The 27614-nt window shown below is 34.2% G+C and overlaps 1 protein-coding gene across 1 annotated transcript in view; it reads left to right on the forward strand.

Moving 5' to 3' along the window:
* Nucleotides 1–26945, forward strand: part of LOC121991135 (midasin-like) — a 45955-nt gene extending 19010 nt beyond the window's left edge. Inside the window, exons 25-66 of the mRNA XM_042545155.1 lie at nt 110–351; nt 3357–3492; nt 3588–3673; nt 3754–3824; nt 4903–5044; nt 5113–5199; nt 7023–7146; nt 7313–7464; nt 10197–10310; nt 10839–10976; nt 11094–11273; nt 11490–11678; nt 11779–11880; nt 11958–12176; nt 12250–12372; nt 12892–12973; nt 13054–13181; nt 13257–13421; nt 13541–13616; nt 13694–13806; nt 13915–13994; nt 14075–14188; nt 17061–17129; nt 17227–17380; nt 18547–18704; nt 18779–18849; nt 18938–19167; nt 19335–19637; nt 19721–19847; nt 19920–19987; nt 20072–20230; nt 20305–20523; nt 21249–21530; nt 21629–21775; nt 21859–22062; nt 22134–23819; nt 23929–24210; nt 24307–24486; nt 25194–25292; nt 25377–25502; nt 26419–26529; nt 26623–26945. Coding sequence (XP_042401089.1) covers nt 110–351; nt 3357–3492; nt 3588–3673; nt 3754–3824; nt 4903–5044; nt 5113–5199; nt 7023–7146; nt 7313–7464; nt 10197–10310; nt 10839–10976; nt 11094–11273; nt 11490–11678; nt 11779–11880; nt 11958–12176; nt 12250–12372; nt 12892–12973; nt 13054–13181; nt 13257–13421; nt 13541–13616; nt 13694–13806; nt 13915–13994; nt 14075–14188; nt 17061–17129; nt 17227–17380; nt 18547–18704; nt 18779–18849; nt 18938–19167; nt 19335–19637; nt 19721–19847; nt 19920–19987; nt 20072–20230; nt 20305–20523; nt 21249–21530; nt 21629–21775; nt 21859–22062; nt 22134–23819; nt 23929–24210; nt 24307–24486; nt 25194–25292; nt 25377–25502; nt 26419–26451 — 7460 coding nt within the window. The 3' untranslated portion in view covers nt 26452–26529; nt 26623–26945. The remainder of the gene's footprint in view (nt 1–109; nt 352–3356; nt 3493–3587; nt 3674–3753; nt 3825–4902; nt 5045–5112; nt 5200–7022; nt 7147–7312; nt 7465–10196; nt 10311–10838; nt 10977–11093; nt 11274–11489; nt 11679–11778; nt 11881–11957; nt 12177–12249; nt 12373–12891; nt 12974–13053; nt 13182–13256; nt 13422–13540; nt 13617–13693; nt 13807–13914; nt 13995–14074; nt 14189–17060; nt 17130–17226; nt 17381–18546; nt 18705–18778; nt 18850–18937; nt 19168–19334; nt 19638–19720; nt 19848–19919; nt 19988–20071; nt 20231–20304; nt 20524–21248; nt 21531–21628; nt 21776–21858; nt 22063–22133; nt 23820–23928; nt 24211–24306; nt 24487–25193; nt 25293–25376; nt 25503–26418; nt 26530–26622) is intronic.
* The last annotated feature ends 669 nt before the right edge of the window (nt 26946–27614 follow it).

Below are 27614 nucleotides of genomic sequence, written 5' to 3' on the forward strand. Positions count from 1 at the left end.
GTGAATCAGATGGAAGCATTGGTTCTTGTAATATTTTACTTAGGTAACCTTTATAGTTCTCCAATATCCAAATTAAATAATCATATTTATATAAATTAATACAAAATACTATTTGAACATAAAAAGAGAAATCTTGAATTGACCTTTAGTTCTACAACAACCATTGCAGCTCTCAAATGCTCTACTGCTTCTTGTTGTACATTTTGCTTAGAGGATTTATGTCAGCAATCAGATTTTGAAGAGTGGTTGTTAACTGTTTCTTTGTGTGATGTAACAAGCTTTTTATTTGATTTAGAGTTGCTCTCCAAATTCTCAAAATGCATGCTGGCGGATACTTCTGAACTTCATGAGGTTGGTTACAATACTTCATTTTGTATCTATGTTCTCAAATTTCATCTCAATCTGCAACTGGAATGTTAAAGCAGAATCATCCCTCTGTAGTGAATTATGCCATCAGCATCAGAAGCCTTTATGTATTTAAATTGTTCTACAATAGTCAAGCTTTGATTTTCATAGTTTCACACTATATTTTGTTTATATGCGAATGATTGCTTCTTTCGTGATGTATTTAAATGCCAAAAGTATCACAAATGAATCATGACAAGGTTTAAAGTATTGTTCTATATTAGAGCTTTTATCTTCAGCCAAAACTGTACAGTTTCAGTACCGCTGTATCAACACTTGAATTCTTTCGACATGCTTTACAGGGTTCTGTGATTAACTAAATAAGTTTTAATCTTATAACCCTTTTTTATTTAGCTTGTATATCTCAAATATAAATCTATAATAGTTATAAAATGGATAAACTTAAAATTAGTGCAACGTGTACTGGAAAAAATAAAAAGAATCTCGGCTCATGGAAATATTTTTCCTAATACCAAAATGAGTGCGGTGCATTGAATGACAACATTAGTTGTAGCATCTTCTAATAATTTTCCAATATCCATATTGAATTGATTTCCGCATATATAAATATATTTGGTTAAGCATTGAAAGTTGGACTTAGATTGACACAATTGAACATGAAGTTATATGTACATGATATAGATACAACTTGGTTGCTCTGACTCTTGCATCCCTCCTGTTTTACTACTATTGTTTTTAGGGTTGGCGTATCTCCTCTTCTCTTCCATCTTTCATTTAGTGTTCCATCTCTTTGTGAACATTAGACTGAATTGATGATGAATCATGAAAAGAAATCTTCCTATCTAGATATGTTCTAAGTCTTTATCTGTTTTGGGTGGTTGCTTTTTTGAAAACCTATAGTGACTTTTCAAAGGAGTTGAGACTGATTTTTATTCAAGCGTGTTAAACCTTATCATTGCCTTTTCAATGTATGATTCTTGTGACAATGTTGTTCCTGCTGGTAATCCTTAATTTCCTTTTCATAACCAAGTTCTTCATTGTGAACTCCTTTGACAATTGCAATTTTAACCTATGGATTTATTGGACGCTTCCTCTTGTAATGAAAATTTTATCTATTACACTAGGTACTATAATATAATAATATTTGAGTATTTTAACATAACAATGATGATTGCATCTAGTAAAACCTTTTTATCCATGAAGTCATCTAAGCTTTTGAACTAGGATGCGGGGCTTGTTTCAAACTATATAGATCTTTATTTTATGACTAGATCTTCCTTGTAAATTGACAACCCCTCGATGTATTTTTAAATCTCTGTGAAGTGATGCACTTTTGACATCTAACTAGAAGGAGTGAAAATCCTATTTAACCTCCATGCTCAACAACAATCTGACGGGTGTTAGTTTAACAACGGGAGATATTTCTTGAAACTTATACCTCTTTCTGTTGGACAACCAGCCTTGCTTTGTATCATTATTGCCATCATGTTCCTTCCAAATTTGTTCACTCATTTGCTCTGCATTACCTGTTTTGCACATAGATCAGTCCTCATATTTAAGCCTTGCTTTGTAGACCCTACAATGCTTCAGAATAGCTCTCCGGTTCACCTGCTTCAGTTGATAGCGAATAATACTGTGATACAGAGTACCTTTGAGGGGCCCTGGATTCTCACTAAGTTCTCGTCAGTTGTCTGATTCTATCCCAGTTTGAGTCTTCCTGAGCTCTTTCCTATACATTCTTTTTTGAGATCTCATCAACTCAATCTGTCGCAACGGTAAAATTGTTGCCATGTGACCAAAAGGTCACAGGTTCGAATCCTGTAAACAGTCTCTTTTTTGCAAGGTAAGGCTGCGTACAATGGATTCTTCCCCGGGACTCCGCATGGCGGGAGCTTCGTGCACTGGGCTGCCCTTTTTTTTATCAACTCAATCTGTCGACCTGGATTTGCTTACTTTTCTACACTTTGAGATTCGTTAACATCTTTATATTTGACCTTTTCATTGAATACTATGTCGCTTTTCTGCTTCTGATGATTTTTATTTTAATCATCCTAAAATCTATTGCCAATTCGTCTTTACCATATCCAATGAAAAAAAATACTCTCTGGATTTCTGATGGACCTTCCTTGTTATTGAATCTACATGCATAAGATGCTATGGAAGTTTCTTCAGGGATAAATAAATAGTTACCTTATGGATCAGAGTAGGGAGATGACTGTCTAGGGTTGCCAGGAGAGATAAAAAAGAAGTGCCATATAGGTAAAGAATTTAGTGTAGCTGGATAATCTATGAAGATGGTTTTGGTGTGTTCAAAGATGGCTTATAGATTCTAGGAATAAAAATTCAGTTATGCTAGTCCAGTTCTCTTAAATATCTGAATCTACAACGTGAGTCTACCTAGTTAATAAATGTCTGGCTTTATTAGCTATTAGTCTGTGATTCCTTTATCTTGTTGCAATTTTGGTATATCAGATGGCTATGTTTCCCTTTGGAAGAATAGAAAATTGTGGCTCACAATTATTCTTTACTCATTGTTTAAATTACATGTAGAACGTTGATATTTGGTAGCTTTGTTTTTTTTCATTGAGGCACTTTGTCATGTATTCTTTAGCTAAATTTGTTATTGGAAGGACATGGCTTCAAATATGTCTAGATTCAATTAAATTACTTTATTCATAAGTTTCAAAGTTCATACACCATTCAATCTTTTTAAAGGTTAAAGAGGCTGTCTATTTTTACCTATATGTTTGTTTTGATTAAAATTGTTCTAGAACTCATTTTTAAGCATCAGATACCATGGGGAATTAGTTGCGCAATGCAATTTTTTAATTTTTGTCACAATCTAAATCAGGATGCTAAATTTTCAAATAAGATGCTGTTTGTCATTGAAGCTCATATTTCTTTCCTTAATGAATTAATCACTGATTTTACTAAATGCATATTTATTTTCTCCACTAATTATTTGAAATTTTCTTCTGCCTGCAACCAAGGGTTTACTCAACTTGTCAGATTCTCTAGTACATTCAGTCGAATACGCCTTAAATTTCTCATCTAGGCCTCCAATGGATTTCACATCACATCAAACAATTTTATGGATTCTTGATGCATGGAAAACTTTTGATTCAGGTTTCCTAACGTTCCTAATACTTTGATTAAATTGTCCTAGATGCAACCCTGATGTTTCCATTTCATGTTGTCTGATTATGGTATTTTTTTGGCAGTTAATGCAGAACTCTCCATGACGGTTATTGACATGTGGTTCAAATTTCATAGTTTCCTTTGGGGTCTATGCTCAAAAACAAACCTGGTACTAATATAAGTTTCATGGTTTGCTTTGTTATTTTATTTCTCCGATTCCGTTTAATGGCTTGTTATACTTGCAAGCAGATGATGAAACTAGATTTCGAGGAAATATGCCTCGTGCTTCCATCAAGAACTGCCATAATAGACAAGATCTTGTAAGATTATCTATTATTTTTTTAATAAATTGCTATTTTTTCTTTTATAATTTAGCAATCATATGGTATTTTCCTTTCTTTATGCATTTTGCTGAGCAAATTCATTTACCTGAGTCAGTAAAATGATAGGTAATGATTTCCGGTTTTGCTTTGCCTGACACAACTGTAGAAGGATAATATTCTGATCAAGGATTTAACAAAATAGAATAGTAGCCTTTTACAGTTTGTCCGGTGATTGTAGATTGATCAAACCTTACCAAGTATTAGTTTGTTTTAACAGAACAGTATTAGTTTTAAGGATTGAAGTGTAGTTGAGTACCCATACCAACAGCAAAGAATATCATTCTTTAAAATTTTATGATATTTAACCCTCCTTTACTTGGAAAGTAATAGAAGGAAATGACAAAATAAAAATAATTTCGGTCTCTTTTCTACATTGCATGTAAGAATGCCCGAGGCTATTCTGGTTCCTTTCTATTTGGTTGAATGCTTTTCTCCTTTAGAACAAGCACTATTCGATTTTCTGTCGTACTAACATGCATTAACATCTCGATTTTGAATAGGTCAACTACCTGCTATATATAACACTGCTAAATTATCTTCTATTCACTCACTTAGTGATCTAAACTGCACGGACATCAAATTATCTTTACAGTTTTAATCAATTATAAAACTTAGTTGCCCAAGAAATAATTATCTGTTACATCAAAATTAAATTGTGTATAACAGAAACATCTGATACAGCATTCCTATTGGTTGGTCTGATAATTTTCTGAACGGGGATAACCAGTGATGACTCAAATTTCAAGAGCATTGGTCCTAGTCTGTTTATTGTTTTGTTTTTATATCTCGAGGAACAAATTTTAGGACTTAATTTTGATAAAATTTACAGAATAAGTGTATAATCATGATCCTAGCAACTGAAACACTGTTAAATTTGGTATGATATGTTTGAGGATGGTATCAGACTGGAATGGATCTGACCAAGATTTTACTTTGTTATTTGATTACATGCAGGCACACACACACACATGAAACATGGCCTTAACACGTACTTTTAAAACTTTGTTTTCTACAGGCAAAGCAATTTCTCTATAGTAGATTATGACATCCAATGTTTGAAACTTAGCACTACTTCTCGTAATCTTTGGCAAGCAACACTGTCACAAGGAGAAATAGTTTGGTTTCTTCACTCAGCTGCTGATTCTCTTTTCAAGCAGGTATTTGTTTTGGCCATTGTTGTTCTTTCTATATGTGATGGTCCTTTAATCTCTCATTATGGCTGCAGATCATATTTGTGCATTATAAATATTTTACTGAAGATGTATTTTGCAAGATCAGATCCTTCCTGTGCTCAGCTTTTGGAAATTCTACGGTAAGTAATTTTTGTTTTGGAGTTATAGTGATATTGCCTTCACTTAATTTGCTGAGCTTACACTTTCTTGGAAATTATTATTTACTAAGTATTGTAATTTATGGTCTAAGTATTTCAGATAATATGAAACTTAGAGCCAAGATGATTTTAAAGAGTAATATTTTAGATAATTTCATTCTTAAATATCACTATCACAAACTTTAAAGCTGTAAATCACTTTCCAAATCATAAATCGAGATCAATGTAATCAAACACTTTTTTTTTTCTTTGACATGGCTTCTATGTCATGGATTTGCAGTTATTATCATCCTGTGTTGAGTCCATCTTGATTTTTCTTTTTCTTATTTCACGGTTGACTTTGAAGGGGAGCCTTTGACGCAACGGTAAAGTTGTTGCCATGTGACCAAAAGGTCACGGGTTCGAATCCTGGAAACAGCCTCTTGCAAAAAGCAGAGTAAGACTGCATACAATGGATCTTTCCTCGGGACCCCGCATGGCGGGAGCTTCTACACCGGGCTGCCTTTTTTTTTTTATTTCACGGTTGACTTTGATATAACATTTTCACCCTTTTCTTTTCTTTGGTAATGATTTCAATTTAATTTCTAATATATTGTTTTTAATTTCTTTGTTATCAGATTTTATTTACCTCTAATTAGTCATATATATATATATATTTTTCTATTTTCCAGTTTATATATATAACTAAATTGTTTTACTTGTGAACCGTAGCATATCATGTGATGAATTGAGTGTCTGATGTTGATAAGTGATAACTATGACCTTATATGAAATAACTATTAGAGTCATCCTACCTTTCTGATACAATCAATATTCATGAGCCTTGATATTCATACACCTATTTTTACAACCATGCCTTTTCATTCTAGTTGTGGAACGACTCTTTTTCTTTAATAAATTGTTTGCCAATGAGAAAAAGGGAAATTAAAATGGTGAAATTTGGTACTTTTTTTTACTTCCTAGTCTGAGTGATATCAGATAATTTGTTGTTTGAGTTTGTGTTTTTGTTGCATGGTCTGTGGGTAAAGTGTCCTTCGTTGAATGCATCTCTTGATGCTCAATGAGCAGCAGCGCGGTTGGTGATGGATATTGACAAGAGAACCCTTATTTTTAGAATTCATTTTTTTTGAGCGAGCAAGTTGCCCATTCAATGTTATATTAGACTAATGGAGCTTATGGAATCGTTGGTTTCACGTAACCATAAAAAGCATTATATTGACTCAGTCAGATTAGTGAGTCAAAACAATAAGAAAAAACAAGGATAGTCTCTAGACAAGAGAGGCACAGAGGGTGTGTAGAATCTATGGGAATCCCTTTGTGCTTAAATTGCTATTCTAGTTCCCCATAGCCACAGCAAGTTCATCCGGAGTTGATCTGCTGGCCGAGAGCTCCTATCAACAATAATTGCACGACGTTGGCATCACAAATTGTTGACAAGAGAAAGCTATTTACATGTTTGTTTGGTTTGTGAATATTTTATATTTTCAGTTTGCAGATTTAGAAATAAAGTAAGACCATTGAAAATTAAAAAAAATGAATATTTATCACATCATTCACCTGTAATAAATTAAATGTGTAAAAAAAACAATTCTAAATATTTATTCTATTTTACGAGAAATGAAAAAGCAAAATAGATTTTTTTTTTCAACAACAAACTCTTTTTTTGTGAACCAAATGATACATATATTCCATGTCTTAGACATTGAGAACTTGAATCATTCTCCATTATGCGATTTCCTATAAGTGATTTGTTTTGTCATTTCTAACTTGTTTGTAAGCTCTGACTTTTATTTCTGTTTCTCCAGCTGGAAGACATACTGAACCTGAAGATACTAATCTCTTCCTCAAATCATGTTGGGTTGTGTTCTGTCGTGGATCTACTTGTAGAACCTATTCTAAGAGAATTATACATGAAGCATCCATCTAGTGGTCCGTATCTGCCAACAACTGTCAATAAAAAATGAATTTTGGTTCTTTTGTCTCCTAAATTTCCTTATTGTTATTCTTATTTTCAAAGATTTTCTCTCTAAATAATTAGATTTGAATGTTTTTTTGCTTCCCCATCATCTTTCTTACTTGTGGTATTGTCAAGCAGATTATCTTTATAACCTAGGTTGTGCATGGTTACATATTGGCATGCTAAGGTTTTATCTGCTAAACCAAGATGGTCCTGATCCAGCATTAGAGTTTTCATTCAAACATTCGAATATGCTGCGGAAGATATCTTTATTTGACCTTGAAACTAAGGTAATAATTCATTTTTGGTTGTCATCACATAAGATCATTGTTTCACATGCACATAAGGTTTTTCAATCAGACAAATGTATTGTTTCTGTTTCCAATATTTGACATGCTCTTGCCATTCCATACTTTTGTGGACTTATTATGTAAGTTCTGTGGTTCTGTGGAATTTATTTAATGTCTGAGTTGTCTTCTGGATGAAACAATCATTACTAATGTTAATTCATTTATTTCTGTGCATTTAGAACTCTATGTTGTAGTGCTCTGTGTTAAATCATATTAAAATTATTATTTTTGATTAAATCGAGTTTTTAAATGACACAGTACACTTTTAGTAACATTCTTTGTAATTAGAGCCTTAGAGGATTGCTTTGTTTTCTAGGTCTAATCATTGGCCCAAAATACTATCCAAGTTAATAGTTGTCCATTCGTCTAAGAATATTTAAGCTTCTAAGTTTCATGTCATCAGCCCACAGATATACGTGAGAATATCAATTCATAGCACCCCACCTAGAACTTAACCACAGGGTGTTATGATCTCCTCCACCTAGAACTTACCACTTTATCAAGACTTAAAATCAATTCATAGCCAACAACCTGTGAGCTCCAATGGCAGTGCTGCAATTAGACATACAACTAGTCCAAGTACCTCATTATGCTTTTGATTCATTTGCTTCAGCACCAATTGTTGTTATTACTCAAATCAATTAAAGATGTGAGAACTAAGTTTTTAGCTTTGTTAAACACAACCAGTAACTGCTGAAATAGTTCACTCATCATATTTTGAAATCTTGTATTTTTAGATTAGTGTAGTTATCATGGTTTGAAATCTCGTATTGTGCTGTGCAAAATGGTCGAAATGTATTGTATCGTGCTGTAGTTTTAGTCATTGACTAAAAAGATACTACTCTAGTATTGTGCCGACACTCCGATGCATGGTCCCGGTGTCAGATTGGAGGTTGACGGAGGAATGAGATGAAACAAAGGAAGGATATGGTATCGAGTTTTGGTAATTTATTGAAAGATATGTTTCGGCTGTTTCGCCTAGCATGCCACAAGATTTAAAACTATGCTTGGCATATACAATATCTCATTCTTATGCTTCGTCTCCTTCAACTCTAATCCATTATCAACACCATGGATGGAGATTTTGAACCTTGGTAGTTATAATGGTTATGTTTTTACATTGAAACCTTAAATTATCTGGATTGCTCCTATTTAAACATTTTAGGCAAGTGCAATTTTTGGCCTGACGCATCCCTCTCCTTTCGTGATCAAACAAATTGAGTTTGATCCTTCTTTTGGACCAAAATTAACTCGAGAAGAGAGAGAGAAGTGTCATAGATTCATGGTCTGTGCTTATATTTGATTCCCTTCCACCCCAAGAAAGTCTGCGTTTAGAGCATCCGAGTATAAAATCAATTTCAGATTGGTGACTGTTGTATCTTTGTCTAGAATTTGCAGCAACTGGGCTGGCAAATTAGTGTCTGATGTTCTAGGGCCACAAGGGAGCTTCTATTTAGTCCCTTTAAGTCCTCTCAATCCAGGAATCTTCACTGCTTGAGATTGATGAATGATGAGCCTTGCCCCTAATGCCCCTGAAGGAGCACCTTTAACCATAATGGCATCACTAGCCTTCATCCATGAGGAAAAAATCGATGTTACTGAAGTGTGGGGTTCCTCCAAATAAAGATGAACATGATTTTAGAGATCACTCCAAATTTTGCTCAAAACTGTTCCTAGAATGGCACAGTATTCTATCCAATACAATAATGAGTGGATTTTCTTTTTGAGGATCAATGGTTTTATAGGTCAACACATGCCTTTGATTAATCTATGGGATTATTCTACTTATGCCAACGAAAATGAAGTTGCTTTCATTTTCTTTGAATTTTTGTTAAGATAGAATTGGGATTTTTGAAATTCAAATAATATTTTTTACTGATTCTGTAATACTACTATAAACTTTGAAATAATTCCTTCTTTCCCTCACTTCTATGCCTTGTCTTCTTCCTTTTCTCTCCACATTTCTCTCTTCTTCCCATGCTAATTTCTTGCAACTAAAAAACCTCTCTTATGGCTCCTCATTCTCCTACACTATTTGCCAACCTTATCTCTTATTGCAGTAGCCTTCAAAAAATACTTTAAATACATTCTTTTGCTTATAACACAGTGTCCCGGCATCCCTGAAGGAGGCCGTGGATTAGGGGAGGCCTTCCAAATCAAAACTGAAAAAGCTAAAATAGAAAGGTTAATTTTCTTTAGCACACTTCACATTTGTCAATATGTATTCAAGTAATTTTTGTTATTTTTGTATTTTGTTTCTCCAGAATTCTAATTGGTCATAGTTATCAAAAGTAAACTAGTGGAAAAATAGTACAAGAGCAAACTTATGAATTCTTCTCAACACATTGAATTACAAATGAATACAAACATTCTTAATTAAACTTTCAACACATTGCTTACTATAAGATTTTAATTCAATTGAATTATCTAAGTGTTGTAGTCTTTTTACAAAGTAAATAAACTAGTGATACAATTAAAGGAATACCATTTGCTCGGGGATTAAAAACACTAACACAGAATGATATTTTAAAGTTTGGTTTTAATGATGATAAACTGTAATATATCATTTGATGAATTTATAGTAATAGAAATTGCTTTTGTACACAATTAATTCTATCAAAACTTTTGACTGTCTAATTATGATATGCCAATGATTTTATTATTTGGTTCAGGTTCGCCAAGAATGTCAGCTTCTATCTGGAAAGGATTTAGTCTTATATAATGAAGATCAGAGACTACTTACATCACAAAAGCTCAAGGAGGAGGAGAAACAATTACGAGCAAAGGTCTTTGGTTATCTTATGATGGGGGTGCTTTTGTGTATTTAATGTTTGGTTTAATCAAATTGCAGAACAATAATGATGAGCCAACAAAAACAAACATTTGAAATTGCAAATAAATTTACAAGTTGCAAGTATAAAGATAAATTTATCTAGCTATAATGGAAAGATAAAGGGTCCAATATTAAAGCAGAATAGCTGTCCTTTTTTTTTTAAAATTATTTTTTATCTTGAATGGTCAACTTGCTACATCTTGACTTTCATTAAATGAATCTTCCACTGGCATAGTTCCTGAGGGAGTTACCATGAATAATTCTTTTCTGCTACATCTCTTTTCTTTGTGGAAATGTCCTACAAACATGATATTTATTTTCAATGGCACCATCGAATACTTAAATCCGATAAAAGAGAAGATTTTCACTATATCACTGGCATTTTACTAAGCAAAACTCACAGTTTAGATTAAGAGATGCATTGGTTAGGCATTAAAAGTCTTTCAATAATTTGTATTCTAAAACAAATTATTTTTCACAGGTTGTGTTCCGCCCATCATGTTCTGAGTATAGTCATCTCAGATCAGAATGTTTTGATTATGGAAAGCTTTGCTCTTCATTGATTGAGGATCTTAAAAATATGGGAAATATCTCTTCAATGGTCCTCTGCAATTGGCAGGTATGCCAGATGCCTAACCTGGCATTTCAAATTTCTGCATCCATCTCATACTAATTCTTTATACTTGCTTTTCCCTGTTCTGGAACTTATAGTTGTTACTTGCTTGTCTTTATTCAGGCTACATCTTCAAAGTTCATAAATCGTCTGTCAGAGAAATATGCTAATTATGCTGACCTGGTTCAACCAGTTCTGGTTGCAGTTTATGAAATGAAATTAGGTGTGTCACTGGTTTCATCTAGTGCTCTGCAAAAGGATTATCTGGAAAAGGTTGGAGGAGATGATATTCAGAAGATCAAGGTAGGAGTTTGTTCTAATTATCTTGTGCATTGGTTATTCAATGGTAGTCTAGTAGCAAGATATATTTCCTCTGGTACCTCTGGTTTCTTAAATGAGTTTCCGATCCCTTCTTTGAATTTCATTTTGTTTTCTTCTTTGCTTCTATGTTTAATTTAATTTAATTTAATTTTATTGCATTTTAGTTTATCAATGTCACTGAGTCTTGTTTTGCTGCAGGCCGAAGTCTATTCTTTTATGCAGTTCCCAAGAAGTTTGCTGTATGATAGCATCCCTGTTAATCTGAAGAATTATGAGCAGGACTCCGTGGATAAATTTGTTTATGCTTCTGCAACTACGAATCTTTGGAGCATTGAATTAATGAAGAAATTGATTAATTATTCAAGTGAAACTAATCTTGAAAAAAAAGTGTGTGCTTGCTTGTCATTGAAGTTTCTTGATTTTTCTGTTTCAATTCAGATTAACATACCTAACACTATGCACATAACTGCATTGCCTTTTGCTACAGGTGTCACCTGTACCGCTGGATAATATACTTCATTATGTTATGCTAATTCAAACTACTGATCATGTTTTATATTCGCATATATTGGACAAAGATTGCTTCCTGGTAAGCTCCAGTGTCTAAATAAATTAAGACTTGAAATTGATAAATCATTTACAATTCTCTTGCCTTGTGCTTTCTAGGTGCTAAATTGTACATTTGATCGCTTTGCAAAACTATGGATTGACATGAAAACACAATTGAAAGCCAAGGAAGATGAAGATCAAACTTTCAAGTTTAGAACTCGTTTAATCAAGATAGAAGATATCATGGAAGAAGAAGAGTTATCTGATAATGCAATGGATTTTGATGAGAGACTGCTATCTGAGACAAGCAAAAATGAACAGGAGTTCAATGAAATGGTTTTAAAATTTTCTTAGCTGTCTGTTTCTTAAATTTATGCTCCATTTTATTTTACCACTTTGTACTTTTCAGATGAGACCTGTTGAAGAGGATAAGAAAATAGAAGAAGAATGGGAGCTTATTCATGAGACATTCTCGAAGAGTTTGGTACGGATTCACAGTTTGTTATATGGATCAATTGGCATCGTTGAAAATGTAAGTGCTCAATTTTTTCTCTGCCCCAAACAGCATATCTTTTCTTGTAATCAGTAAACTCTCTCATCAGTTACTAGCAAGGAAATGACTGTTTAAGATGCATCATCTTTTGCTTGGTTTAGCTGTTCACTATAGATTTTTTTGGTGCTCAAACATTCAGTTCAGTTTGGTCGTTTTGGTGTTAGATATTTGGTTCACCATCTCATACCTTAGGCTGGTGAACTGGTATCTGGATTAAAATTTAATACTGGAAAAAATTTAGTTAATTTGGTTTTTCTAGAGTAGATACCTGACAGCGTCAAAATTTAATCCGGGATTATGATTGAGCAGCATCCATTTGTAATTTTACATTCGGTTGCTTATAAAAAATTCAAGTGGTTAATTTTTAATTTTAATGACCCCCAATTACTTATCAACTTATCAATTATTTAAGCGCTTACAATATGATCAAATGAGCAACAGTAAGAAACAGGAGTTATTCATATCAATTGTTGAACTTTTTTTTTTGCGTTTTTTCAGCCTAGTGCTCGTTTTGTTGCCAGAGATGATAGATTGATCTCCTTCTTGCAATCCTATAAGTTGGGCACCAGAATAATCAAGGGTAAATGCAGTAATTTCAATCTTTGGTTCTATGGTAAAGTCAATTTCTTACTCTCTTTGTCTTTTGTTATGTTGTTTCAGATATCGATGCATTTACTCCTCTATCTGATGACCAACTTATGCCTGAATATCTTTTTCGTGTGTGCTTGGAGTATGAAGAAAAATTTGGCATAGCATGCAAACCACCTCGTGCATACAATATTTACAAGGTGGTTCACAATGTGCTTTTTGATCAATTCTTAACTTTCATTGTTACCTTAAGTTGGGTTTGAATCTCTTTCCAGGATTCAAATTCTATTGTGCTACATAAAATGACTAAACCACTTGGCGCTATCCACAAACGAGTTGAACTTTTCCTGGTTGAGTGGCCAGACCATCCAGGTCTTCAGAATTTGGGTAATATTATTGAGAAGCTATTGTCAGCACCACTTAGCACACCCGTGTCGAAGGTATCTTATTTATACTTGTGTTAAATGCCCTTTGCCTTTTCATGTTTACTTCTTGGTACTTTATTATTGGTTTATCCTATTGCTATAACTGCATCATGTGAGTTCTTCTCTGATCATAGGCACTACTTGGCCTGCAAATTTTAGTTCGTAAGGCCAAATTTTTACAGGAAAATGCTTCCATGTTTTCGTTCAAAGGTAACATACTGGTCCTGCTCAGAGTATTTCTCTCTTACTGAATGCTACTGTATGATAAACAGTTTTTTCACTGCCAGATCTGCTCGATCCAATTTATTCTTTGATCTCTTCATGGCAAAAACTTGAACTAGATAGCTGGAAGACTTTACTTGATGATGTTGAGGAGCAATTTGAGATTAACGCTGCAAAGGTTATATTATCTGCACATCATTAATATGTATCATCAGCTTCAATTTAAAGAATTTCATCTTGTTCAGAAACATTCAACTTACTAAATAATTTTCTTGGTTGAGTGCAGCTTTGGTTTCCTTTATATGCTGTTCTTCATCGTGGAACATCTTATGATGCCGAGGCTGATAAATTGTTTACCATTCAAAGGCAAGTTCACTACTCAATCTTAACGCTGTCTACCAAAAGTAATTCAACAACTTAGTACTGAGCAAAAATATTATATGCAGTATTGAGGAATTTGTCAAAAGTTCGAATGTTGGAGAATTTAAGAAACGGCTTGATCTTCTTTTTTCTTTCCAAGGCCAGCTCAATCATGGTGTTGTCCTAAATGCTTATTCCAGGTTCTTTTCTGTCAACCATAAATTTTTTACTTTGTGTTATGTTTCATCAACTATGCTGCCCAATGAAAGAAGCATATTGATTTAATATGGATACAATTATGGAAATTATGGATACAATCAACTCTGACTATTATCAGATTAATATTTGCACAATTGTTGAGGACTTCCATGTAAACATATGATGTAGAGTAAATCTTCATTGATGGATCCTTGCTGTGAGGCTCTCTCCACAACTTCCTCAAAGCAATTTTGTAATTCTGTATAGCCACATTATGACTCACAGCTTCCTGTTATTTTGATTCCTTCACGGCTGGCTGCAATACTTTTTCCCTACCGGGTTTGATGTCCCCAGTTTGCATCTCACCAGTTGCAAATCTTTCAACTGATTAACTGAATCAAACAATTCTTTGCAGTTAATTGGTCCTATGGAGAGTTATAATTATCAGTTAATCCTTTGTTTATTTCTAATGATCAGTTAGTTAATTCTAATGATTAATTAGCAGACTTATTAGTCAAACCTATGAGAGGTCATGCTAGTGAATATATATATTTTTTTGAAAAGGAGATTATTTTGTTAATCCAAAGTTTATTTTTACACGACACTCTGGGATACTTTTTTAGGGTTGATCTTTTGAAAATAAAAAAAAACAAATTAGTCAATCTGGAAATACTAATCACCATTAAATTAACTACCCAAATCGAAAGATAACAAACTAAAATAGGCAACTTACCAAATAACCTGACTAATTATAAAACACTGAAATTTGAATTGAAAATTTGAATCTTATTTCTCATTCTTCATTAAATAGTTGATTCTATTTTTAAATAATAATCAACAAGTTGTATATATGTTTTGTAATCTTTTTTAAAAAAAGCAGTCACTGGATAAAACTTTCAACTTTGTAAATGTTTCCTTTCTGATTGTCTATTTACTGGCATTGACTTCACTGTATTTTTTGCCGTCAACTCCATAAAATTTTGAGTAAAATGATTAATGATTTTTATATTCACGCGCTTTGTACAACTTTGATTGTTTGTCATTTATTTTGGTTTAGAACTGTATTTTGGTTTATGATTGCTTGTTAGCTTTTAGTGGTTTTGTATTTAGTTTCATTTTTTAATATTGGAATTATATCTTAATTCAATTTTTGTTCTTTAATGGACATATTTGCTCATTAGACGCAACAACAACCAAGTCTTATCCCACTAGATGGGGTCGGCTACATATTTGCTCATAGTGTAAAATTTATAGTCATGTTTCACTTAAAAGCAAGGTTTAAAATCTCGACCGTGTCAAGGTTTTGGTCCTGGACTGAACAATACGATTTCGGTATCGTATCGTGCCGATATAATTTCGATATTTTTTAAATATATAATATATTAATTAAAAAATAAAATATTTAACATATAAAAAAATTTTTAAAAAGGAAATAAATATGAAAATAGATAAATAAATAAAAAAAATTTATTATATTTTTTAAGAATTAAAACAAATAAAATATATAACTATTTACTTAATTTTATCAGGTTAATAAAATCTCTTTATATTATCTCTAGCTTAACTAAGAGTTGATTAAAGTAATCAACTTAAGTTTTAATTATAGAAAACATCCGACCCACTTGCGACGTGAGAAAAGTCGCGCGACTACAACACGTTCGCAAGTTCACACCACTTCGGCGCGACCACGGGGGTCGTGTGATGCCTCCACTGCGACAGTGGGGTTGTGTGACGCCTAGTGTCGTGGTTGTGTTGATTCGTAGGCAGAACGAGATGTTCGTCCGTTTCACCGGTTTGGCATGGTTTTTTAATCTATGCTTGAAAGAGCTATTTTTCCCTCTCTTTATATATGTCTAATGAGCACAAAAGACACTTGATATGTGCGAATAACAGAGTTTACAAGATTATGGTTAAATTAAGTGAGCATGCCTGTCTACCATCTCTAGAGTTTTCTTTATAGTAAGCATGCATATTGATGTACAATTGCCTCACTTCAGATAGTTTTATTAGTGTTTGTGATGGAAGAGGGGTGGTATATCGTATTGTATCGAAAATTTTATATCATACAGTGTACTATACCGAAAATTTTGGTAAAAAAAAGAAAAAAGAAAAAAGGGAAGCTCGGTGCACGAAGCTCCCGCCCTGCAGGGTCCCGGGGAAGGATCCATTGTACGCAGCCTTACCCTGCTTTTTACAAGAGGCTGTTTTCAGGATTTGAACCCGTGACCTTTTGGCCACAAAGCAACAACTTTATCGTTGCGCCAAGGCTCCCCTTCATACCGAAAATTTTGGTATTTGAAAAAAAATATATATCGATACCATACCTTTAGTATTGAAACTTCGGTATATCAAATTTTCGGTATGATTAAATTTCATAGTATTCATACCAAAATTGTTCAGTATTTTCGGTATACCAAAAATATAAAAGAAGAAATATATATATTTGCCCAATTGCCCACTAAAATTGTTTGATATTTTGTTAATTCGGTATATGTTGATATGGTATGTGTGGCATACCGAAATTTTTGGTATTTTCCCCACCCCTTGATGGACAAGCATGCTACCCACTTTTAACCTTAATTTCCCTCCTAGTTGTTCATTTTCAGTATTGATAGAGATTCTTATTTGCCATATTGTCTGGCACTTCAGTCCTCATCTTATTTTGCATCTATTCATCATCTAACATTGCTCCTTGTGTAGACAATATCTTTGCTCTTTTATCATTCAAGGAAGACTTTTACTGAATTATATACTGGTTAATGATTGGGGATGGCTTAAATGTTTTTTTAATGTCATAAGTGGCCTTCAGACCTTTTTTTTTTGAGTTTGAATTTTAAAAATATATTAAGTACTAACTCAAATTATTGTTGGCAGTTCAACTATGAGAGAGAATGTAAACGTTCTGTACAATGCATTTGGCTACTATGTGCAGTTCCTGCCTATGTAAGTTCAAGAATAACTTGGTGTCTACTCTGGGTTCAGCTAACTCTTTCTTCACAGAGTTAATGCATATTGAAACATGTGTTTTTCTCATTTGCAGAGTGGTTGACTACATTGAAACTGAAAGAAAAAGTATAGAAAAAGATTTGAGAGAACAGCTTAAGCTTTTCAGTTGGGAACGTTCTCATGACTTGTCCATAGAGAGCTTTAGTAGAATGCGGCAGAAGATCCGGAAACTTGTCCAAAAATACAATGTAAATTCTTGTCATCTTACTTCCTTCCCATCTATTTCTAAGTCATTCTGTTTTTTTTGTTGTATTTTACTTTTTCAATCTCTGACAATGCTTTATATATTCAATATCTTAAACATATGAAATAATTTGAATATAAGTTTTCTGTCTATTTAGAGATGTGGTTTGAGATTATTCGTTTTCAGGCTTATCATCTGAATAAAAACTATAGATTAGCTTTAGAAGCATCAATATTGAGGTTATTTTTCCAATGCCCAAGGTTTTAAATCTTGTGCTGCCTCGCCCATATTGGGCGCTCCACTTGACATTGAGTTTTTAACACGGTTCTGGAAGCAACACACCATGGTCTTTTTACAGGGGTTTTTGACAGAATTTCGACAGTGACAACATTGGGGAACTTCCAGTTAGGTTTCCCTTCCAAGCTGATGTTGTTAGTGCTCAGCAGCTGCTCCCCCTTCATCGTTGTCCATTTCCTTTTTTGTGCTGAAATACACTAAATCAACACATCAGTTTTGAGCCGGTTGAGGACTGATCCCTAGGGTCGGAATGAAAGTTTTAATTTTGCTAGAATTCCCTTGAAAACATTGTCTTTTATATAAAATTTTGTTGTGCAAGGTGGTGATGTTAGTAATATAAGGCCATGCATTCCTCTTTTGATTTTGTTAAAAAAAATTCTATTACTTTACCTACCTGCTCAAACTGTTCATCATAATTCTCTAAGCTTGTGCAATTTAAAAAGATGGCCATTGATCATGTTCATACTATCTTGATTGCTTCTCTCATTTTTACCATATATAGTATCTCGACATCAAGCCCAGTTGTGAAATGTAAAAATACTTAAGTTATATGTTTTCGCTTTTCATCATTGTTGTTATGTTAGGATTCTATGCATTTTATTTTGTGGGAACTCTTTATGTGATATGAATACAGAGGCCTAAATGTAGCCTACATGACACTATCAGTTTTATTGAATTGGTTAAAAGAAGTGGCTTACATGAGTCCAACCCTCGGTGTAGTTGCTGTAGAATTTCTTAGAAACGAATATCATAACATCTGTTCATATCACCAAGTACCGTTTAGTTCTTTGTATAATCAAATTTATTTAGATTTTTTATGTCCCATGTCAATGTGTCTTGAATATTAATTGCAATGCTCTTTTTATTCTTTAGGAAGTTTTACAACAACCTTTGATGCTCGTTGTTCACCAAGAAGCAATATCAAAGAGGGAGAAAATTCCTGCTTGGCTTGAAAGTTGGACTTCTGATGAAACAAATGTAGATGTCTTGCAGTGTCCCTTGTCTGTTATAAAAAGCAACAATGTGAAAAGGTCTCTAAAATAATCCTTTTTCACTTGTGAAAAATATCTGAAATGTCTATATTCACATGATCCTTTTGATTTAGGTTCTTTTGGTTTACTAGCTGGATGGACAAGGCTAATATGTTAACAAAAAATGATATCTTATGTGCTCAAGGTATGCTGAACCATATAACATTAGTTGTTTACTTGATTCTCGTGTTCTTGCCTGTTTGAACATTAAAATTTCCCTTGTATTATTGCAGGATTGTCGGATGTCAAACACACGTTGACTTCTCCAACTTCATTCAATGAATTAGAGAAGTCATGGGAGGAAAGCTGGTTTTCAATTGAAAATATAAGCAGAAAGGCAGCTCAATTTGCTCATATTTGGAGACATGGAACTAAGAACCTCACAAAGAGACGGATGTTAGGCAATTTGTTAAAGGTTCTTGAAAAGAGTGGATTATCAAGGCATAGACACATATCCGATGAGGTAACCTTTATGCCTTGTCTTTCCATGCCTTTGACAGGTTGGCTGAACTTATATTTGGTGAAAATATATGCACATACTATACCTTAAAAGAACTGCTTTGCTATCTTTACTTTGCTTGTTTATCCAAATAAGTGTGCTTGCTTATTGATCTTTTTGCATACGTTCAGCTTGGGATTAGCATGTACTCTCATCCTTCCTACAATGTGCTGCATTTACTCTTGCTTGGGGACTTGCATAAATCTTCTAGGAATATTAGCACCAGTAACCAGGTTCAGTCTGACAATCGGGGAGATGATATATTTGGTTTTAAGTTGAAGTCTACAAACATCACTTCTCAGGACAATAAAGGAGATGACATAATTGGTTCGAAGTGGAAGTTTGCAAACGAGCTTTACTTTAAAAACTTAGCTGTTATGAATCAGCTTCAAGAAGTTTGTCTTAATTTTAGCAAGGATTTCAGTAAGGAGCAGGTAAGTCAAAGGACCAATTTGGCTAAACTTCTACTGATTTTTGTACTGTAATGTTTAACTTTTTTCACTGTCTCCTTTTGCAGGTTGATCAAACAAACTCTTTTCTTTGTCAACTAGTTTTCATCCAGCAAGAACAGAGAGATGCTATGTATAGTGCATATGAGCACTTGAAGAAACTACAACTGAAATTGCGGTGGATGAATGCAGGAGGTAAGATGTTTTTAGATGCTTGATTTTGCACTCTATATGCCTATTACCTAATCTAACTTTGTATTCTTATAGAACAAAGTGAAGATCTCACTATAGCTATGAACCAATCTGCTCTCCTTATGTTAATGTGGAAGCAAAAGGTGAATATTTTATTTCCCTTTTTTGTGACTTGAATGATTTCTACTCCGTAATAATGGAATGCTAATTTGATCGTGTCTATGTAGAATGTATTTGACAGCTTACTTGCCATGTCAAGAGAGACAAATATGTTGCTTGGATCTTTCAAAAGTTGTCACCTGGATACCTGCAAGGTTATCGAGGATGAAGTTGATAGAATTTATTCTGTGATTGATATGTTCCTTCCTAGATTTTCAAAATCAAAGGTAAAAGAAATAAGTTTTGGAGACCCTTATGATTTTAAACTGCACATGCTGACTTAGACTGGCACTTGTTACAGGAATCACTGGATATGTACCTACTCTGTAATGATAGTATTGTTTCAGCAGCTACTGAACTCCCCTTCCTTATTACCAAGAAAATGGAAGACCTGGTGATATCCAATTCTGAAATAATTAATGCTTTTGAAGAATCTATTCTCGTTTTTAGTTTTGATAAGGCTTTCCCAAGGTCCATTGGAGGCACTTTGCTGAGTCGCTTTGAACAGATCATTCCTAAGGTACTCATATGGTTTCAAATATCCTTTTCTCTTTATTACGTTAATTGGTTTTCAAAATTTAGTATATTTGCACATTTTTACTCTTATTGTCTTTATCACAATTATCTAGTGTTCTCAGCTCATTCTCATTTTTTTGACTCTTGCTTAATTGCCTCTTTGTACCAGTATAGTTTTTGTACCTTCTATTTTGTATAGTGAGTAATTTACATTTTATTTGATTTTTTCGCTTTTGGTATTTAGCCCTATTGCTCAGATATTGAATTATGAGTGACTTGGCAAAAGGTTACAAACAATGATAGGTTATATTGTTCAATAACATTATGAATTATTATTTCAAGTTTGAGAAACTGTTTTTTAAAACATTGAAAACATCCTTGGTTTATTATTGTTTTCATATGGTATGTTATATATCATTTAGGAGCAAATATATTTTCATTAACATAATGCTAATTACTGAAGGTAGGATCATAATAGTCACAGAAGCATCAATTTGTTTCCCATCGTTGTACTTCACAATGAACCATCTTGTCTTCTGTTTATTCGCAGCAGAAGCAACAAGCCATTTTTGTGCCAAAATATGAATTGATATCTGAATTGTCTGAAATGATGAGTCTGCCTCTGTCATCGTGAATCACAATTCTATTTAATTAAACTAGTCTGATAGAATTGGTTGATTTTACAAATGATCTAATTGTATTGTGAATCTTTCTTTGTGTATTTTGCAGGGGAAGATGAAGGTATTGATATCTCAGATTGATAAGGATAAACAGTGTGCTACTAGAGAAAATTCCATGAACCTAGAGACTTTTTACACTGAAAGTTATGAGCGAACAATTAAACTCTTGTTGGATGTTTATGACAAATTGTACACAAACAGTGTGTACAATATTCCTGTTCATGACTTATCTGGGCAAATAGCTTTATGGAATCAACTTTTTCAGTCACATAAAAAGGTTCTACGACTGGAAGAAATTGATGATGCTTTTGGTGAAACAATTTCTGCAGCAGTGCGTTTTCACTCTTTTCACATTATTAGTTTTGTTACTTTATTCACTTTTTAGCTTAAACTTGCTAATGCTGACCTCTTATATGTATTTGTTTACAGAGAAAATTTGTTGACTCGTTTTCAGATAGGAAAGATGAAGTGTGTTCTCAGATGCAGATACAACTTAAGCATCTTTATGTCCTTTTGGACCTTATCCTAACTTTTGGAGATGGCATCCTATTTGAATTTTTGGATGTGCATGCAGCAGTATGTTTTTTCTGTTGTTCAATTACTAACCTCCAATTTTTTTGTTAGATAGCTGTTCTGAATTGGTTGGTTGATATGTGCAGGTAGCTGAACTAACAAACGTGCTCGCCCATATATTTATATTGATTTTTTCTAAAGGATTTGGATCATCACAAGAAGAAACAGAAAACTCAAAGTGCAATGGGACTGAAGATGCCAGTGGAACAGGAATGGGAGAGGGTGAAGGAGTTAATGACGTAAGTGATCAGATTGAGGATGAAGCTCAGCTCCTTGGTACATCTGAGAAGGTAAATTTAGTGAGCTTATTTCTCTCAGGTTTTTTATGATAGAAGTAGCTTGACAGTGGTAAATATTGCAGCACGATGGACAGGATGAGTTAGAAAAACAGCCCAATGGCAATGATAAAGGAATAGAAATGGAAGAAGATTTTGATGGTGAAACATTCAGTGTCAGTGAGGATTCAGAAGATGATGACCTTGAGGATGAGGAGGACCCAAACTTGGATTCTCAGATGGGACAGACAGCAGAGGGTGACCAGAAAGTAGATGAGAAACAATGGGATGGGGATGAAGATGATAATACTGAAAATCGTTCAGAGAAATACGAGCCAGGTCCTGCGGTCAAGGAAAAAGATTCAGGTAGTAGAGAGCTTACTGCTAAGGATGACAATGCTCTTGCTGCAGATGATTTGGAAGATATAGACAAAAATCAAGATGACAGGCTTAACGAGGAGGATAATGATTCCAAAAAAAATGAAGATGATTTTAATTCTGATGATATGGTTGTAGACAAAAGCAAAGCATTTGAAGATCCTACAGATATTCAAATTGAGGAAGAAGCAAAACAAACTGAAGATGCTGATATGGATGAGCCTCAAGGTTCTGATATGGATGAATCAGAGTTGGGTTCCTTTGGATCTGATGAAGAAATGAATGATGTGGATGACAAGTCCAAAGAAGACAATGTTGTTGATGAGGATGTTTCTCAAGTGGACAATAATTCAAGGATCGAAGTGGAAGAGAAAGCTGAAACTGCAAATATGGAGCCAGAGTCAAATAAGGAAACTCTTCCGTCTGATACAACGGAGACCTTTGAATATCCATTGGAAGGGAAAGAATCAATCAAGTCCTCTGGTAATTCTCATAGAATAGAATCCTTAATGGTGTCAGACATGCTTGCCGCTGACAACAATGACATAAATAGTAGCATTGCTCCGTCGAGGTCTTTACTATCTGATGAAATGTCCAAAATCGAAATTGCATCCAATTCAGTTGACAATTCTAAAATTTCATATGATCAGTTTCAGTTGAAACCTGAGAATTCACAGGACAGCTGCTCAAGGACCAGACCAAATCCTTACAGAAGTCTAGGAGATGCAATGGAAGATTGGAAAGAGAGAGCTAAAGTGTCAGTTGATCCACTAGAAAGTCTGCCTGAATTAGTTGAAAATCTTGCCAATGAGGATGCAGAAGAATATGAATTCGTTGCAGATGCTGAAAAGAGCACCTCTCAGGCTCTTGCAGCTGCGACATCTGACCAGATTAACAATAACCTTGATAACAGCAAATCTTCAGCGGATGAGAATCATAGGAGGAAGAATGAAGATACTAATCAAAACAGGGTGAAGGAAAATTCTGACACAAGTTATCTTAATCCGCGACAAGATTTGGTTTCAAAGAAAAAAGACGATGAGCTTCCTTACATGGATATTGGAAATGATTCATTGATGACAGAAATGGGACAAATTAGTAATTTGAATAATCAATATGAGAGTGTGGTCTCATTCAAAAGTTCATACATGAATGAGAAAGAATTACTTCTGAATACAAGCACAGATGACAAAGCTTTCTCTAATTCATTGGGGATCGAAGATATGCCTGAGGGGCTGTTGCAAGATACTGTTTTAGAATGGAAAAAGTATGAAGTAAGCACAACACGGTTATCTCAGGTACTTGCAGAACAATTGCGACTTGTGATGGAACCCACTCTTGCAAGTAAGCTCCAAGGAGATTATAAGACTGGAAAGCGAATTAACATGAAGAAGGTAAAATTACTGGATTCATCATCCTTGATCTTTTCAGTCATCTTATTACCCAAGTTAGACTATCTTTTCTATTATGTCTGGATTCTTACTGAACTTTTACCATGTTCAGGTTATACCATATATTGCAAGCCATTTCCGGAAAGATAAAATTTGGTTAAGGCGGACCAAGCCAAACAAAAGGAACTATCAGGTGGTTGTTGCTGTGGATGATTCACGCAGTATGTCTGAAAGTAACTGTGGAAATGCAGCTATTGAGGCATTGATAACTGTGTGTCGAGCAATGTCACAACTAGAGGTTGGCCAGTTTGCAGTTGCAAGTTTTGGTAGGAAAGGCAATGTTAGATTGCTCCATGATTTTGATGAGCCCTTTACAGGAGAAGCTGGGGTCAAGGTCTGTCTAGTTATTTATTTTAATCTGTTTAATATGGTTTTTACGCTTGTATTGAAGTGTAAACAATTTCTCATACTTCTGCTTTGCTTGGAACAGATAATGTCTAACTTATCATTCAAGCAAGACAATGCCATTGTTGATGAACCATTGGCTGATCTTTTGAAGTATCTCAACAATATGCTTGATAATGCAGTATTCAGAGCACGCATGCCATCTGGCCAAACTCCACTTAATCAGCTCGTTTTGATAATAGCTGATGGAAGGATTCATGAGAAGGTATGTTTCTGGTTCTTTAGTTATTTTACCTATGTTTTTAAGACCTACTGTATTTGTTATTGGCCTCTTTACTTAGTTCGTGTAGTATACTGTATTCATAATGAAGTTAATGATTTAGTACCAGGAGAAGCTTGCTTTCACCAATACTAAGTTTGTCCTGGTTGTCCCCTGTCCCTCTCTTACCTGCTAATTGACGGTGCAGGATTTCCAATTATGAAGTTAATATTACTAGTGCATTGCCCGTGCCACACACGCGGAAGCAAAAAACCAAATATTGTACATAAAAGTAACATTAAATTTACTAAAAATATAATTAATTTGATAGTTCAAGTATAAATTAAAATTCAAAAATATAATATATCTATAATTTTTTATAAGAATCACACTTAAAAATTAGTCTGGTGGAGGAAACGTGATGATATATAAAGTACTTTTTGATATGCTTCGTATATATACACATAAAATGGGATGCTGGCGTGACTAAAACGTGGCTATTGCATCTTGGTCAGCATGTTAATCATATTATTTTCAGTGGCTTTTTCTTTTTTTTGTCCTTGTTATTCCTGGCCACAGTGGTATCACATGCAAGTTACAATTATTTTGCAAATTCCTAGGGGAAAAGGTATACATAGAAATGTTCTTATCTGTTTTAGGTTTAACTTCAATTACTTTTTTGTCCTGTTACTGACCTTAGGAATCATTGACAGGAAAATCTGAAGCGCTATGTAAGGGATGCTCTGAATAAAAAGCGATTGATTGCACTTATACTACTTGATAGCCCTGAAGAATCCATCATAGATTTGATGGTACGTACAAATTCTTCGTCTCAATCATGTTCTTGATTCCTTATTATTTCCTATTCATGTGATCTATTTATTTAATTTTTTCAGGAAGCAAGCTATGAAGGAGACTGCCTTTCATTCAAGAAGTATCTTAACACTTTTCCTTTTCCATACTACATAATTCATAGAAACATTGAGGCGCTTCCCCAGACGCTAGCTGATTTATTGAGACAAGTAATACATCTACTCCACTCGAATTTCATGGCATCAATCATGCTTGAAAGTTATAAAAATTGATCCAGAAGTTGAACTAGATGAGCTCTGGGTTAGTGGTTCATTGATTGAACTAGAGGTTCAATCAGTTGAATATCATATTGACCTAGACATCAATTGGAGAAGCTAATTGGTTAGACCAGTTTAAATTAACCAGCCTGCTGCATACTTATTGCATCTTATTTATGATAAAAATCTAGAAAGAATCCATTTAGAATCATAATTATAACTAGTCATTGTGCACACATGTTGCATGTGTAATATATTGCATGAATACGCGTCAATTAGTGCCTCAGGCTTATAAATTAGACTTGGTAAGGGTGCGATAGATCTATGCAGTAGTGCAATGCAAGGGTGACTCTTCCTCATAAAAAATTAATTTAATTTCTTAGCCAAAAAGTTTGAGAAATATATGTTTTCTAACATCGCCAATCCAAAGTATTTATAGAAACTTCTCCGCTCACGGTGTTACCAATCTTAAGATGTGGGACTAAAGAGAACCATAGCAGTGCATAACTTTTATATAAAAATAACAAGAGAAAACTACCAATAAGCCTTAAAATTATTTTTAGTGTGAAAAGAAAAAAGGATATTAACGTAATTTCATTTTAGGCTTCACCAAAATTAGTTAGTAAAAGGTCTAAATTCTTAATCAAATAGTAAGATAAATCAATAAAAAAACCTAATTAGCTAACATAAAAATTAATTATTGATATAGAAATGAGAATAGTAAACTTACAATTTGTGCTGTTGGTTCCATTTTTTTTTGTAAATCGAACCAGCAGCCTATTCTGCTCCATGACTAGAAATTTTACTTTAATTTATGAAAATTTTGAATCTTTGGATATAACTTGTTGCATGTTGGCTATCCTTGCAGTGGTTCGAGCTGATGCAGAATGCCATGGAGTAAAATGCATGGGATCTTGGCTATAAGCTTGCTCGATGAATGGCATGTCAATGCCCTATTCTTGTGGCAGCCCCATTCTGGGTTTTAACACTGACTAGAAAATTTACTTTGTTTTATGAGATTTTTAAATCTTTGGATATAACTTATCTTGTTGGATGCTGATTACTCTTGCAGTGGTTTGAGCTGATGCAGAATGCTGTGGCCTAAAATGAATGGGATCTTGGCTAAGCTTGCTCGAAGAATGGCATGTACATGTCATATTCTTTTGGCAGACATCAACAACAACAATGCCCTTTATATAATTCAATACTGATGAAGTTGGAGCCTTTAAGATCTTAAAACAACAGCAGATTGCATGTCCTCTTTCAACTTATGTACTCACCCTGTAACTATTGAAAATTTTGCTTGGTAGATTGAATTAGATTCCCATTAAATGGCGGTGCAGAGATAAATGTATCTACAAAATTATATATAATATCATATTGCCATTCAATCCTCATCTTATCCTGTCATTAATTGTCTGTCAAAACCTTATTAAACATGATTCAAATTTCTTCATATTGATAGATTTTATCATGTGGAAGCCGTTTGTGCAGCTTGGTTGGGATATAATTTAATTTTGGTTGCTCATTAAAATAAATGTGATTTTCACGTTGAGATCGCGTGAAAGCCCCTTGTGCAGCTTTAGAATTGGACTGGGAACTAAAATGAATGAAAGTCACATGAAAGACATCTTGATGTCGAAATAAAGCCCCTTGTGCAGCTTTAGAATTGGACTGGGAACTAAAATGAATGAAAGTCACATGAAAGACATCTTGATGATGTCGTGAATTTGTTGTGGTTAAATTTGAGTCAAACTCAAGTAGAATTGGACACGAGGTTGATTGCCAGGGTAGAAGTCAAACTCAAGGTGGTTAACGCCTGAGTGTCAAAGGACGAACGGAGGATAATTGCAATGGTCGATTGGGCATGATCCTGTCCGGAAGTTGAGTCGGACAGAGGCTGGCCGCGCTGTCGCCTGTGTTGACGGAAAGTCGTGGAAGCGCTTGGGTGACCTGGTACCTCTTGGAAAGGTTCCCACGGGCGGATGACGAGGGACGACGACGACGACGACGACGCGAGGGTTCTGCGCACACTCAGACAAGCCGCCTTTGCGTTAGAGACCA

The sequence above is a fragment of the Zingiber officinale genome, chromosome 6B, assembly GCF_018446385.1.
Source record: "Zingiber officinale cultivar Zhangliang chromosome 6B, Zo_v1.1, whole genome shotgun sequence".
Taxonomy (NCBI): Eukaryota; Viridiplantae; Streptophyta; class Magnoliopsida; order Zingiberales; family Zingiberaceae; genus Zingiber; species Zingiber officinale.